Source organism: Motacilla alba, chromosome Z (genome assembly GCF_015832195.1).
Source record: "Motacilla alba alba isolate MOTALB_02 chromosome Z, Motacilla_alba_V1.0_pri, whole genome shotgun sequence".
Classification (NCBI taxonomy): domain Eukaryota; kingdom Metazoa; phylum Chordata; class Aves; order Passeriformes; family Motacillidae; genus Motacilla; species Motacilla alba.
The window spans coordinates 44,083,436-44,097,734 of NC_052046.1; the positions used below are offsets into that span (position 1 = coordinate 44,083,436).

At 44.1% G+C, this 14,299-nt stretch overlaps 1 protein-coding gene across 11 annotated transcripts in view; it reads right to left on the bottom strand.

The window, feature by feature from the left end:
* Positions 1-14,299, bottom strand: part of NRG1 (neuregulin 1) — a 443,600-nt gene that overhangs the window by 175,192 nt on the left and 254,109 nt on the right. For 5 of the 11 annotated variants that reach the window (XM_038125664.1, XM_038125663.1, XM_038125661.1 and 2 more), the window contains exon 1: positions 320-608. The exons of 3 other annotated variants lie outside the window; for them this stretch is intronic. In XM_038125664.1, coding sequence (XP_037981592.1) covers positions 320-539 — 220 coding nt within the window. In that variant the 5' untranslated portion in view covers positions 540-608. Of the gene's footprint in view, positions 1-319; positions 609-761; positions 780-799; positions 907-10,264; positions 10,351-14,299 lie in introns of those variants that run through there. 3 more of the 11 variants (XM_038125654.1, XM_038125655.1, XM_038125668.1) reach the window with 3 other exon arrangements.

The window sequence follows — 14,299 nt, forward strand, 5'->3', positions numbered from 1 at the left end:
GGGGGGAAAAATATGAAGAAAGCAACAGCTGACCGAGAGCCTCTCAGGATTTCGGGGCCAGCGGGAGGGAAATAGGGCAGCAGATCGAACCGCGGTCGGACAGCCGAGGGGCTCCCGGCAACGCCGCCGCCTCCGCCAGTCCGGGAGCTCTGCGAGCAGCCGCGGAGGGGCGCGGAGGTTCCGCCGAGCCGGGCAGGCTCAGGTTAGCTGAACAATTGTTCAGCTAACCTGAGCCTGCCCGCTGCCTGCGGATCCGCGGCCGCGGAAAGGGCGCGGAAGGTCCGCGCGGGGCAGCCCCCGCACCTGCCGACGGGCTTACCTGTGGTGGACCCGGGCGCCTCGCCCTCCTCCGGCGGAGCGGGCTTCTTGCCGGGCCCCTTGCCTTTCCTGCCCTTCCTGCCGTTGCCGGCTTTTTTCTTCTCGGCCATCCCGGCTCCGGCCGGCACCGCGCTCCCCGCTGCCGCCGCCATCCCCGCGGTCACCCCCTCTGCCGCCACCGCCGCCGCTGTCGGCTCCCGGAGCGCCCGAGGCTCCAGCATCGCTCGTGCCTACCGCTGGGACTTGTAGCCGCGAGTTCCCTGGAAGTTTTCGGAAACTCCTCTTCGAGCCTTTTTTTTTTTTTTTTCCCCTTCACCCCCCTCCCTCCTTCTCCACCCCTTCTTTTTTTCTTTTTTTCCCTCGGCCGCCCCCCCCCACCCCCCCACCCCCCCGCTTTCCTTTCTTCACTACTACTACTAACAAACTCCAGCCCAAAAACACACCCCTCGGCACACGCCTCACTAACGCCCGCCCCGGGCACCTCTCGCTCGCTCTCGGGAGGAGCCTGCACGGCCCCCAGGGTGCGGGGCGGCCCCGGCCCCAGACCCAGCCGCGGGGAGGGCGCGGGCACCGCGGCCCCGGCGGGGCGGGGCGGGCAGGGGCCGGGCAGGGCAGGACGGGGCGGTGTTGCAGCTGGAGCCGCCCCGCCGGCCGGCGCTGCCCGGAGCGCGCTGCGGGCGCGGGTGGCTCCGTGGGCGCGCCGAGGGGGCGAGGCCGGGGCCTCTCCCGGCGGTCAGGGTGGCCCCGGCGTGGGGTCGCAGAAAGCGTGAGGCGGGTGCGGTGTTCGTCAGGATATTGACGTGCTGCCACTTGCGCACCTGCCTAAGCTGAGGCTTCCGCTTAACCTACGAGGTTACCGGCAGTGCCGCCTCCGCCCCGACGGCGGGGGATGCTCAGGGGATGGAGGGTCTGCAAAACTAGCGTGCGCTCCCGCACCTGGTGGTTTGCAAGGAGGTCTTGTCCCGGGGAGGTCTCACTGTTCTCAGTGTGCGTCCGTTTCTACTTTGGTAACTTCTCGTGGGGCTCGTCCCAGAACCACCAGTTCTTACAGCCAGCAGTTGGTCAGGTAAAGCCTTGCTGCAGTCCACAGACGAAACTGCACCCAATACAGCCATACCCAAGACAACTGGGAAGTAACTGGTAACAGTGTAAAGGCACCAAACTGAACTCCACCATGAGCTGGAAAACTTCAGGAATCTGTATATAATTGTTCAGCTAACCTGAGCCATAGCCTCTGATGCTAGAGAAAACTGTTACCTGTAGAACTTGCACTTGCACATCATTGGGCGGAAAACAGAATATGCAGGAGTTATAGAAAAGATCTATACAAAGTACTTGAATTCTCACAATGGAGGCTCTTTCCTGGAAAAGTCATGCAATGTGGAAAAGCAGATTGAGTCATGATCTAGAACTAGGCTGCTACTTCACAGTTTGTGGTGATTCCTCCTCTTGAGGAGAGTTTTGCATGTGCCTTAGACATCAAACAATGACCATCATGCACAAAAGATGCTTTAAAATTCTTTTTCAGTATTCTTGGACTGAAGACATTAAAAGGATCTTTCCAAATCAGGCCTAAAAAAGACAAAACAGTGAAAGCCTGTATATACTGAGTTCCTCATCTTGGCTGAAATTTTGGAACTCAGTTTTTTCAACATACTCTCCTGGAGCGCGAAGGTTTTGAAGACACAGTGGCTGGCCAGCATTCTGGTTTTTCAGCATTTGGGTTTTTAAACAAACAGAAAAAAACCCCAATGTTGGTCTAAGTCCTTATCTGTGTGGTAAAAGAAGGGCAGTCAACAACATTGACTGCAAAACATCAAGGCAAAAAAAAAAATACTTACTAAGTGGCCTGGTGGTACAACTTTAGTGAAAAATCAAATTGAGATGGGACGGGGAGTAAGGGGAGAAGACATGCATACAATTCTTGACACAAAAAGTTACAGATGCATTTGAATCACATTTTGGGTTTCTTGACAGACAGCGTTACGACATCCTTTCTCAAGTGTGCTGAAATGAAGTTGAGGTGATAAGCTCCAGGCAGGGCAGGGAGGAAAAGCAAACCTCATGGAAGAACAGCTCAAGATGGGGAGATAGCACTGGCGGCAGTAGCTCGGTTTTTCCTTAAGGGGTCACTACTTAGCAAGGAGGGAGCCTGCTGCAGCGAAATGTAAAGGACTCTGTTGGCTAACAAAGTGTACCTTTAAATTATCTCGATATAACCCGGTTTTCTGCACTCTGCAAAATCAAAATACTCAAACATTATCTTCAGGCTGTGTTCATCAGTATTAAACCATCATTCCAGGGAGTTATCAGCACTGAGGCACCATGAGCAAGACACAGGGTGCACCCCCACCAAAGACGCTGTTTTTGCGGGTGAGATGCTTTGGAGGGACCACAGCAGCCCAAGAATGCATTCAAACTGACAGCCTAAAAATAAAACTCCAGACGAATTCCTGCACCTAGTCTTTCAGAAGTGGGAAATTTCTCAGAAAAACATACCAGAATTCCTGTCCCAGAAATAAGCCTATTATTCCGAGAAGAAAGACTGCAATTCATTTTATACAATGTGTCATAGATCCAATGCCGAAGGGTGTGATTTACTTCTGTATACACCAATGCCAAAGAAGGTGGTATTGCTTACGCAGGTAAGTCTGCCTCTCTTTCTCTGCTGTTGCCATCTGTGAGACATTTGAGCAGAGTGGGTTGCTGCCTACCTAACACCATGTTAACGCAGCCATTTTACCCTCTCAGTGGCAGAACTGTAGTAAACAGCTGGTCCAGAGATCGGTCAGAAAGTAGCCAGTGTACATCAATTTTCTGAGCGAGTACAGCTCAGTCCAATCTACTCTAGTATTTCCAAATCTTGAAATACTTTACCTGTTCCTACAATCAAGGGCCACTTTGGACTTCTTGAACTAGAGAGATGGGACCATTTACATAATTTCAGTGGAATGGGAACCATAGCTCAGACGTGTTGCACAATCTCATAAAAATTGCACAGTTACTTTTAGAACAGCAGAATTCACATTCCTGTACATCAGTTCATAACAGGACAGGTAAAAAGGAATGCTGCCTACTTGTCACCAATACACCGGTAGAGACTGTGTATGGAGTTTTACATCTCTTTGCTATTTCCATGTCAACATCTTCAGTACAAAAACTAAGCTCTGCCTATTCCCAGGTATTGTTGGTAGTCTGGCTCTTCTTCATCTCGGCATTATGTGAACTTGCTTACTTGCTTATGAAGTGAATGCAGAATGCTGCTAAGTCTAATATTTCACTCATATATACATCTCTGCAAGCTAGAAGAGACAGATGAGTAAACAAAAATAAAAAAGCATACTCCAGAGTAACAAACAGTTGACTATAATTTCAACAATCTGATTTTCTTTTGTTTCTAAGTTCATTTTTACAAATACACTGACCATGCAAAAGGGACCTAATTACAAATACTTTGGAATTCCAATGTGTTACCAAGAGAGAAAAAAAATGGTTAAGACTATTTTTTTTTCTGCACAGAAAATGCTAATTTAACAAAATCAGTTCCTGAATTGATAATTAAGTTAATGGTTTGATCCTGTTCTTATTCTTCCCTCAACTGAGGACTGCCATTTTCTTTTTCTTCATTTTGTGCTCCTTAAAACCCATGAAGACAAGTGGAAAACAATTTGCATGAACTTCAAAACTGCCCATTGCCCTCCACTGGTAGCAAGAAAAGAGTAAGAACTGTCATCCTAAACAGACTGAAATGGGAACGATATATTGTAAACATAACTGTGAAAGAAACACATTCTTATCTTAAGTTTGACTTGAAATTTTGTCAGCAGCTAAGCACCAGGTCTTTGACATCAACTCAGCTGAGTCAGGACAACAGTACCTTTTGTTCTACTGACATTTTGAAGATGCAAATCTTGATTAAACAGAAGTGTCCTAACAGTGGTTTAAAGGTCAAGACAACATCTTTGGCAACAGCAGCAGTTGTGACAGGTGATGACGTCTCATTAACGTCTCTTTTCAGGAAATGGCACATTTCGAAGTTGTTTGTACATGTATCTGTATATATGTTACTATAAAACAAGACCTGATAGCCTCCAATTTGCCAACAATTTTTACAGACTCAATTTGTGAAACTTCAGGAGTCTTTCACAGCAAAATAAATGGGTACTTCAACATCTAATATTTCAGAACGTTTTACGTCATTCACTTCCAACAATAAATATATACATACACACACACACACAGTGCTAGCACCATTGATGTGTGAGACACTGAAGCTGTTTGGTATGGGCTGAATGTCTCTACAGACTACTGCACTCCCGAAATACATCATTAGTTATAACCCAGGATATGGCCTCTGAAAATACCTAAGCAAAAAGGCATGGAAGGTGAAAATCTATTAATAGGATAATTTGGCTTTCCCTGTTTGAATCCAAACTATTCCAGCACTGACAGTGAGGACTGCTCTGAAGATTGACAGCTCTCTCACTTCACTGATGTGACTCCACTGACTCATGTTCAGTCCAGACATTTTGCTCTCATGGAAGCAAATCCAAATTAATTTTTAAAATGTATAATAAAGCTTCATTCAATTTGTGTGTGGATATTCTAATTCCAGACTAAAAAAAATATGAAATTAGGTTCAGATCAATTCACTTAGTAAGGTAAAGATGACTAATCACATTAAAAGCACCTTTGGTTAAAAATGTTGAAACAGAGCTTTAATGTGGTTTAACAAATTCACATTAAAGGCACAGCTGTTTTGGACCCAGACTGATTTTTTTCTCTGTGGGCAAGAGTTTAGTGGCAAAGCATGATAATCCCCATTGTCCTGGTGCACTTGTGAGGGACCACAAAATGTCTTCCAAATTAGACTGGCACACTGTGCACTGTGGTTAATTTGTAGCCCATCACAATCAGCACCCTTATCTCTGTGGTGACACATCTCAGAAAGAATGTTGGTCCCAGCCCCTTCCAAGCCTGCGCTCTCATGGTCAGCGGTCTCTGAATGTGCTCTGCCCAGTGGGCCTGGTAATGCTGTTCTGTCTCTGGGCCATCATGTCACACAGGTGTGCCTTGTGTTGTCTTAACACTATGAGTTCAGTGGAGTTCTGGCTACTCTGATTCCCCGCAAGCCCCCTCTGCTGCAACCACAAGCTGGCCTGTCCTGCAGTAAGCTGACTGAAAGAGCACAGGCACCAGCATGCGTCCCTGCCATATTGCAGGAGCAAAATTTATGCTCCTGGCAGGGTGCAAGTTACCAAGGTGTGTTATTATCCCAGTGTCCCTGACGAAATCAGCTGGTTGAGGGGTCTCCAAGGCTCCACTTTGTGCTACCTTTCCTCCACAGGCTCTGTGTAGAAAACAACTTCCTTTTGGAATCAGTCAGTGCAATACAAGCACTCTGGCGTGTGTTCTGCCCACACCGTCATCCGAGGTGTTTAAAGCCATCTCTATGAGATTATCTCAGTGGTATGCAATCTCCAAGATATATCATCTTCAAAGTACCCCTGTGGGAGTGTGGCAAAGCTGCTGGCTTCTTTCCTTACAGAAGGGGAACAGGACTTAAAAGGGTATTTAGACCAAGCCAAAAGCTCTCAGCTTTGGAGCTCCAAACTCATCATAATCTGGTCATCAACACAGTATATTGAGTCAGGCACAAAGGCTTCACATTCATCACCTGAGGAGTGTTCAGTGTCTGATGGTGGGAATCACGACTGCCATGTCTGCTAAGCAAGAAACTAACAAAATGTTAACAATAAAACAGGATTTTTCACTGAAGCTTTGGAGGCTTTCAACTCCTTGTTGCAATGAGGTGTCTTCACAGCCCCAAAATGAAACAAAAACACCAGAGAAAGAGAAGATACTATTTGTAAAGGATAACAAAAGACTGCTTTCCTCTTGCATGTGCTTACAGTTAAGTGGTGGCAAATGTCCTCTCCCCAAGGAGGAGAAACCTGAGCTCAATTTCTTCATGTGCCTGAAGAGATGCGAGTGCACAACTCTCATCTCTCAGGAGACCATCAGGCTCTTAGGAAGCTTTGCCAGAAATTTTACACTGGTAAAATACTTTGGAGAGCAGGAACTGGAATTGAAACCACCCTTTCTTTCACATAAGCTCTCAAACCAGTGCCATGCTTTCTTTCTTTGTCTCTGTCCCAGTACATGGTTGGACAACTTAGACTAGACTGACTAAGGATATTCTCTTGTTTAAACAAACCAACAAGTCTAGCACTATAGACCACACATGCAGATATATATTTCTTGTATGGATTTCACTGAGAGCTCAGCTAAAAGTCCTGCAGTTAAATGCAGAAATTGTTTGGATCCATTCCGTCATAAATATACAAAATGAAGGATGAGACTTCCCCTATGTACATACCTACTGACACACACATGCTCACAGCTACTCCAGAACTGCCCTGATTCAACTGGAGTTTCAACAGTTTTGCTCATGAAAATCAGTTAGATGACCAGCTGTAAACAAAAATATATTGCTTATGGGGAGAGGGCTCTCTGTGTGGGCTTTGTTTTCCCCATAACTCTTCTTACTTTAATCCCAAGCAAAAATTATTAAATAGAGCTTTACAGTCACTGCAGTTTTGTTTAAAGGTTTTTCATCCAGCAGGAAAATGAAGATGTGTCTAATCAAAGCCTGAAACTCTGGTAAGATTCCCTGCTGTGTCTTATCTATGTAAGAAATTTATATAGATAGCTAGCAAATATTGACTCTTTAGCTTGGGCTTCAAAAATTCATGTGATTAATTGCAGCATCCCTGGTAAAATCCATGCTTTAGCAGGCATATATCAGGCACAAGAGTATTTCTATAACAACTCCTTTGCTTTAAGCCAGACACACACTTAGGTACCTTTCATAAATGGAGTTTGGGAGAAATTGTTCTTTCAGAAAGTTTTCATGCCTTTTCCTTTCTAAATAAGTAGAACTTTGGGTAAAGTATGTCTGATATGCCATTCCTTCTATCAAAGTTTCTCAGCTGCAACCTTTACTGAGAATTTTCTATGAGCAGTATGTTGTTTTCACTGAGTTGTTTCAGAAAGTTGCATTCATTTCCCATCACATCCAAGCAAAAGATAATTTTGGTAGGCTTGCCTCAAAAAGAGAAATATGGTGTGCAGGGGTATCATTTCATGCTGTGAAATAAGGATTGAAGTGAAAGGTTAAATAGGAAACTAGTCAAGTGGTAAATTAAAGCCCAGGGAAATCCAGTTATTTCAAGCCTCAAAAAATAATGTTTTGAAATTGTGTTTAACACAGTGCACTGGTGGGTAGGGTGGAGGTGGGGTTTACATACAGACAGGCCAGTGTAAAACCGCATATTTGTCTGTTTTGAACCCTGCCAACCATAGCAAGCAGGGAAGATGAGGGGGAGAGGAGCAGGCAGAGGGAGGAATGGACCCCAAATACATCTAGGGACTTAGTAATTATCCTAAGAACGTAGCACCTGGCTGAAATACAGGAGTTGGGGGCACAAATCCAGAAAATTGCTCTCTGCATGCCTAGTTCTTGTAATCTCCTTTAGGAGCCGGCTCCTGGCCAGTATTAGAAAATGGATATTAAGCTGGATGGGACTTTAGTTTGACCTGATATGACCAGTTCCGTATTATTTAACTTTGCATTCAATTAAACAAGTGTCTTAGGTTTCAGGTCACTATGAGCCTTCATAATATTTTTGAAAGCAAGTGGTGACTTTAGTGATCTGTGATCTGCTGGTTTAGAGTTCATAGGAACTTATAGGAACTTTTTACTTCTTCTCAGACTAATTATTTTCCAGTTCTTCCACAAATGCAGAGACATGATATAAAGTCCTGTTGCCTTAGCCTTCTGTCACAGTTATGGTGACTGGACCCTCACTGGCACTGTCTCATAGTTCCTAATTTTGTGTCACCAGAAATTACAAAGCTGTACACCTAATAAATGCTTGCCAAGGTGGAGTTAAAGCTACATATTAAAAAGTTGGTGTCTTTTGTCATTGTTATTTGTTTGGTTTTGTTGTTGTTGTTTGTTTGTTGCTGGTTTTGGTTTTCTTTGGGGTTTTTGTTTGGTTGTTTGTTTGTTTTTAATGGCTTTGCAAAATCACAAATGAAAGTAATATGGGTTGAATAATGGTAGTGGGAAAATCGAATTCAGCATAAAATATCAGACAAAAGGCTAAATATAACTTTTTTCGCAAAAGATGTGGTAAGCAAGGTGGTGAATCTAATGTGAAAGTTGAAGAAAAATTCAGAGGTCAGACCTCTGGGGATTGAAAATTAGTATGGCTCCTTGTAAGTCCATAGAAATAGTGATTTTCATGCCTGAAAATTTGTCCCTAATTCATCATGGCTAATTCTAGTTGATCCTTAGTTTAAAATATATAGATAACAAATAGTTTTCTGTTTGCTGACTAATTCCTCCCTTTCCAAAGGAAGTCTGAAAATGGAGTCAGGTGGGAGAACCTCAGCAGTGTAAGTGTTCTGATGTAATCAGACTGGTGTGATTTCCTCTGTGGATAAAACTTTTGTGAAGTATTCTTTAGACAGAACTCTTTCCAGATTCTCAGGTCATAGACACACACACACACACACACACACACACACGCACACAGAAATACAACTCAGAAGGTGCTATGGGGCCACACAGATCCCAGTAAACACAGTACTTCAGCATGCTTGAAGACCTAAATACATGTATATTTAGGAATCCTTGGGATCATTGAAAAATTCCTACATGCTGTACTGCCAAGTTTCAGTGCTTAAAACCACAAAACTGGAATCTGGGTACTTCCTTCTGGGGCAAAGTTTTTAAAAAAACGTTCATTAATCCTACCCCTATGAAAACAATCCAGAACATAGTTGCCAGGGAATAAAATGTGTGGTGCCTCTGTCACTAAATTCTTTCAAGTGGTTTTAATTGACTAATAAAACATTCAAAACTGAGCCAAGACAGGAATCCTATCACCCTAAATGTACTGGTTCTATACAGCTTGCTAGTAGAGCACTGAAAGTTGTGGGAGCACCTCACTGAGCAGAGAAAGTATTTTAATGGCAATTCCTCCTGCAAGTTTACTCATGAGTTACAATTGACAATGAATGTGCTATTCCACAAGCTCAGACCTTTGCCTGTTCATGATTAACCCACAGAAAGACTGCAAATATGTTTGTAATAGGGGAGCATATGAAAGTGGTATTTGTTAATTTGATTGCTATGTGTAGCTCTATGTGGGCTCATTATGCAAACCCATTTAATCCTGTAGTTTGCTCCTAAACTATTCACCACAGCTGCCACAGAGAATTTGGTAATCCAGAGTCACCACCTCAGCCTAATAACCAAGTTCTTATAATTTCTATCTGGAGATGGGAAGGTAACATTTTTAACCAAAACCAAGGTCTGAACCTAATCAGAGGGCAGATAACAGCCACTGTTTCCACTCCATTCTGGCCTCTATTCTCTGTCAAGGGGTATTAAATACTCTGTTAGGTTTCATTCTGCAGGTAAATGGTGGTCAGCCTCTTATTCATCAAGTTTGCCACTTCAGTTGTGTGATGTTTCCAGAGAAAAAGACTGTATAGCAAAAGCAAAGAGAATACAATTGACCACAGCCTGATTATTTGATAAGAATCCGTCTGTGAAAGCTATTGCTTTGAAATATTCTGGGTTGTTCCAGTAACTGATATGTTCCCACTGAGTGGGGGTAGGACAGCACTAGTGATAGCAACATATTGAACAGAGAAAACAAAAAGAAAATATTTGAACAGAGAAAACGAAAAGAAAATATTTTGGTCAAGTTTCTTCACAAGGGATCAGTTGCCCAAGGACACAGACCAAAACAACCAACTCCAAAGTACCTTGAGAGACTAAGCAAGTAAATCATCCAAGAAAATTACCCCTGGGGAATGCACAGTTCCAATACATTCCAATACAGTACATTAAGAATTACCAAAACAATACCTGCATTTTTCTTCTCTCAGGGAAGAAGTTCTCTTCTTACACAGGGTAAAGAAATTAAAGACAATTGACTTGCAAGCACTGAACTGAGCTGTACAGTTCTTAGTGTTAGTGTTGCAGGATCATGGTAAGCAACAAAACAAATTGGAGGCATTCTACTCTCAGCCCATACTGCAAGGAAATTGGAAAAGAAAATATTGTGAGTTCATTTGTCTGGGGGCTTGATGGAAAGTTAAGTATTTATCTGATTTGCCTAAAAAACCTCCAGAACAGCCTCTCAGTAGGCAGACTTTTGAGGGACAAGAGGGAAGGAGAGAAAAAAATAAACAGCAACCCAAAAATTCATGCAAATATCAGGTGATTACATCATGGCTTTTTCATGCCATTCCAGAAACATGAACAAAAACCAGAACATGAGACAAAGGCAGGGAATGAAAAAGAAAATTGTCAGGATAGGAATAAAAGCACTTCTGCACTCTGTGCAAGAGTCCTGAGAATCTAGTCTGTCTAGTGCTACAGCACTCCCTTTCCCTGGCTGCAGGATGAGCAGCACTCAGCATGCCACTCTGCCTTGCAGGCTACCCCATGCTCTCCTTTCAACTCCTGGAGGCAGAACTGGAGTCCTCTAATGTTAATGGCAGAAAAAAATCAGATTTAGCCTGTGTTTTTCAAGTACCTTCTGAAAAAAACCTTACTAGAGCCTCACTGTACAGACAGTTACCATTTAACAAAGTGCAAAGTAATGGATAAAGAAATCTCTTGTGTGCGTGGGTTGAATTGCAGTCTGCAATGGCAGATGGTCCAGCAGGTGCATGACTTGTCTACAGCAACAGGATGCAAAAGATATTAAAGAATCTGATGAAGTGTCTGATGGTCAGGGACACCTCAAGAAAATAAGTCACGTTGATACAGATCCCAGTGTTCTGGCAAAAATGAGTAAGTAATGAGAGAACTATCCTGAGTAAAGTGCTGAGAGAGAGAGGATAAACTGCACTAGTTTGGAGGAAATAATTAACTAGCAAGAGTTGCTGTAATAAAATCAAAAATTGTATCAGCAAAGCAATCAAATGCAAATGCTGTTCCCTATGAACAACTGGAGAAGGAAGACCTGGTTTTGAAAAGTCGCTTTTCTGAACTTACTGTAGTTTCTCAGGTAAGGCAATGGCTTTGGCAGGCTGTAATGTGATGAAGAGAAAGAAACTGTGTTGTGACTTCCCTTGGAGCCGAGGAGTGCCCTAGCATCCAGGCTGACCCCACACTCTGCAGCCCAAGTTGCCTGAGGATCTGGATGGGGTAGATGCAGTGAGTAGGCTGAAAAAAGAGAGAAATATCAACATTCAGCAGCTTTTGGTGTCTGAAATGTTTGGGGAATAATGTTTAATCTGCTGTGATTCCAGTGTAGCTCTGTACAAATGCAAAATTTGCTCAAGAGGAAAAGAGCTTTCTCATTCCCTTGTGTTTATTGTCTTTCATTCATGTGTTTAGGAGGATATTTTAAAAACCTTTAGTTTTAAAAACCAGTCCATTTTGGACTGGAGACCACAATAAAAAGCCTCTTTTGCATCACTTCTCCTGTGTTCTTTAAGAACCTAAACATACTTCCAGCAAAATTCCTCCTTGCATGTCCATTTCTTCCAGTTCATCAGGACACACCTTTGGCCTTAAGACAGCTGTTTTTGCTCTTCTTCATTCTGCAGAAAACCTCAGTTTTTTTCTTTTTCAGGCAGAAAATGCTCATGACTTGGAAACTGCTGATCCAACCTCTCATCCTCAGTTGAAGCTGCACCCATTCACCCAAAAGAAAATTCAACCCATGCTTCAGACATTGCATGTAGTGTTTACAGGTTGTGGTTACATTTAAAGCAGTTTATCTTTGTTATTACTAATCAAAAATGTGAAGAATTTACAGCAAGTTTAAACAAAAAGGTGGGATATGAGTCAGCTTCTTCAGTCATCTGTGGTTTTACATGGTAAATTAGCTACTGTTTACTCTAACATCCATAGATGCCTTCTGGTAATCAGTAAGGAAATGACAGTGTTCACCTCCAAGAAATAGCAGTCCTGTGGAGAAGGACCTGGGGTCCTGATGAGCAACAACCTTTCCATGAGCCAGCAGTGTGTCCTGGGGGTCTAGAAGGCCAATGTGATCCTGGGGTGCATTAGGAAGAGCATTGCCAGCAGTTTGAGGGAGGTGATCCCGTCCTTCTGCTCAGCCCTGGTGAGGCACATCTGGAGTGCTGTGTCCAGTTCTGGGCTCCTCAGGACAAGAGAGACATGGAGCTCCTGCAGTAGGTCCAGGGGAAGCAATGAAGATGATGGGGTGAGAGGAGTACCTCAGTACTTGTGAGGAAAGGCTGAGGGAGCTGGGCCTGTTCAGTCTTGAGAAGACACAACTGAGAAGGGACCTCAGAAATGTCTGATCTGAAGGAAAGGTGTCAGTGTATAGAGCCAGGCTCTTCTCGATGGTGCCCAGCAACAGGATGAGGGGCAACAGGCAGAAACTGATGTGCAGGAAGTTCCACCTGAACATGAGGAAGAACCTCTTTACTGTGTGGGTAAACATTAATTAGAACAGACTGATCAGAGAGATTGTGAAGTCTCTCTTGCTGGAGATATTTAAGATCTGAGTGTGATCCTGTGCTCTGTGCTCCAGGGAGACTCTGCTTTAGCAGGGAAGTTGGACCAGGAGACTGGGGTCCTTTCCAACCTGACCCATTCTGTGATTCTGTGGTTCTGTGAAAGTGAGGTGCAAGGGGCAAAGTCCTGTACCTGTGCCAGGACAGTCCCAGAGATTCCTACAGGCTGGGTGGAGAAGTGATTGAGAGCAGCCCTGAGGAGATGGACTTGGGGGTGATGGTGGATGAAAATTCAACATGACCCAGCCATGAGCACTCACAGACCAAAAAGCCAGTGGGATCCTGGGCTGCATCCAAAGCAGTGTGGGCAACAGGGTGAGGGAGGGGGTTCTGCCCCTTGGCTCTGGTGAGACCCTACCTGGAACCCTGCATCCAGCTCTGGGGCCCCTGCATAAGGACATAGAGCTGTTGGAGCGAGTCCACTGACAGATCAGGAGGTTGATAAGAGGATATATAAGAGGACTACGGCCCCTTTGCTATGAAGACAGACTGAGGAAGTTGGGTCTGTTCAGCCTGGAAAAGAGAAGGCTGTGTGGAGACTTCATAGCAGCCTTCCAATATATGAAAGGCTCTACAGGGAAGCTGGAGAGAGACTCTTCATCAGCAGCTGCAGTGAAAGGACAAGGAGTAATGGGTACAAATTGAAAGAGGAGAAATGTAGGTTAGATATTGGGAAGAAATTCTTTCCTGTGGGGTTAGTGAGACACTGAAAAAGGTTGTCCAGGGAGCTGTGGATGCCCCAACTGTGGCACTGTTCAAAGCCAGGCTGGATAGGGCCTTGAGCAATCTGATCTAGTGAGAGTTGTCCCTGCCCATGGCAGCAAGGGCTGGGACTAGATGATCTTTAAGGTCTATTCCAACCCTTTAACATTCTATAATTTTGTGAAATATTAACTGTTCTTAAAGCTTGTCAGCAGCACCATTCCCTTGATTTCATTGAAATAAGTCTCTGCTATTAGGGCGTCCATATAATGACTCCTATGGAACGGATGTGGAAACTCAAACATTATACAATGGGTCAGTTTTTTTCAGGAAAGCACATGAAAACTATGGCAGTACCATAAAGATGCCAGATGTTCACAATACTGATTCATCAATCTGCAGAGCTGTTTTATTTGATGTCTTCACTCAGGATACAAGATATCATCTTTTTTTTTCTTTCAGGCTGTGTTGCTGGTAAAATCAGGTGGTCCCACTCTGAGATAGGGTTCAGAACACATGAGACCTGCTCTGGCCTTTTTGCCAGTGTGTGAAGATAGGCTACCTCGCCACATGGCCTCATCCACAACACACCACAGGCCAGAACCTTTTTGAGAAAGGCTGGTGACATCAATTTAATGGTAAAAGGTCATATCTGTTGTTCACAGAGAGAACAGTGACAGACTATTATTACAGCATTGCA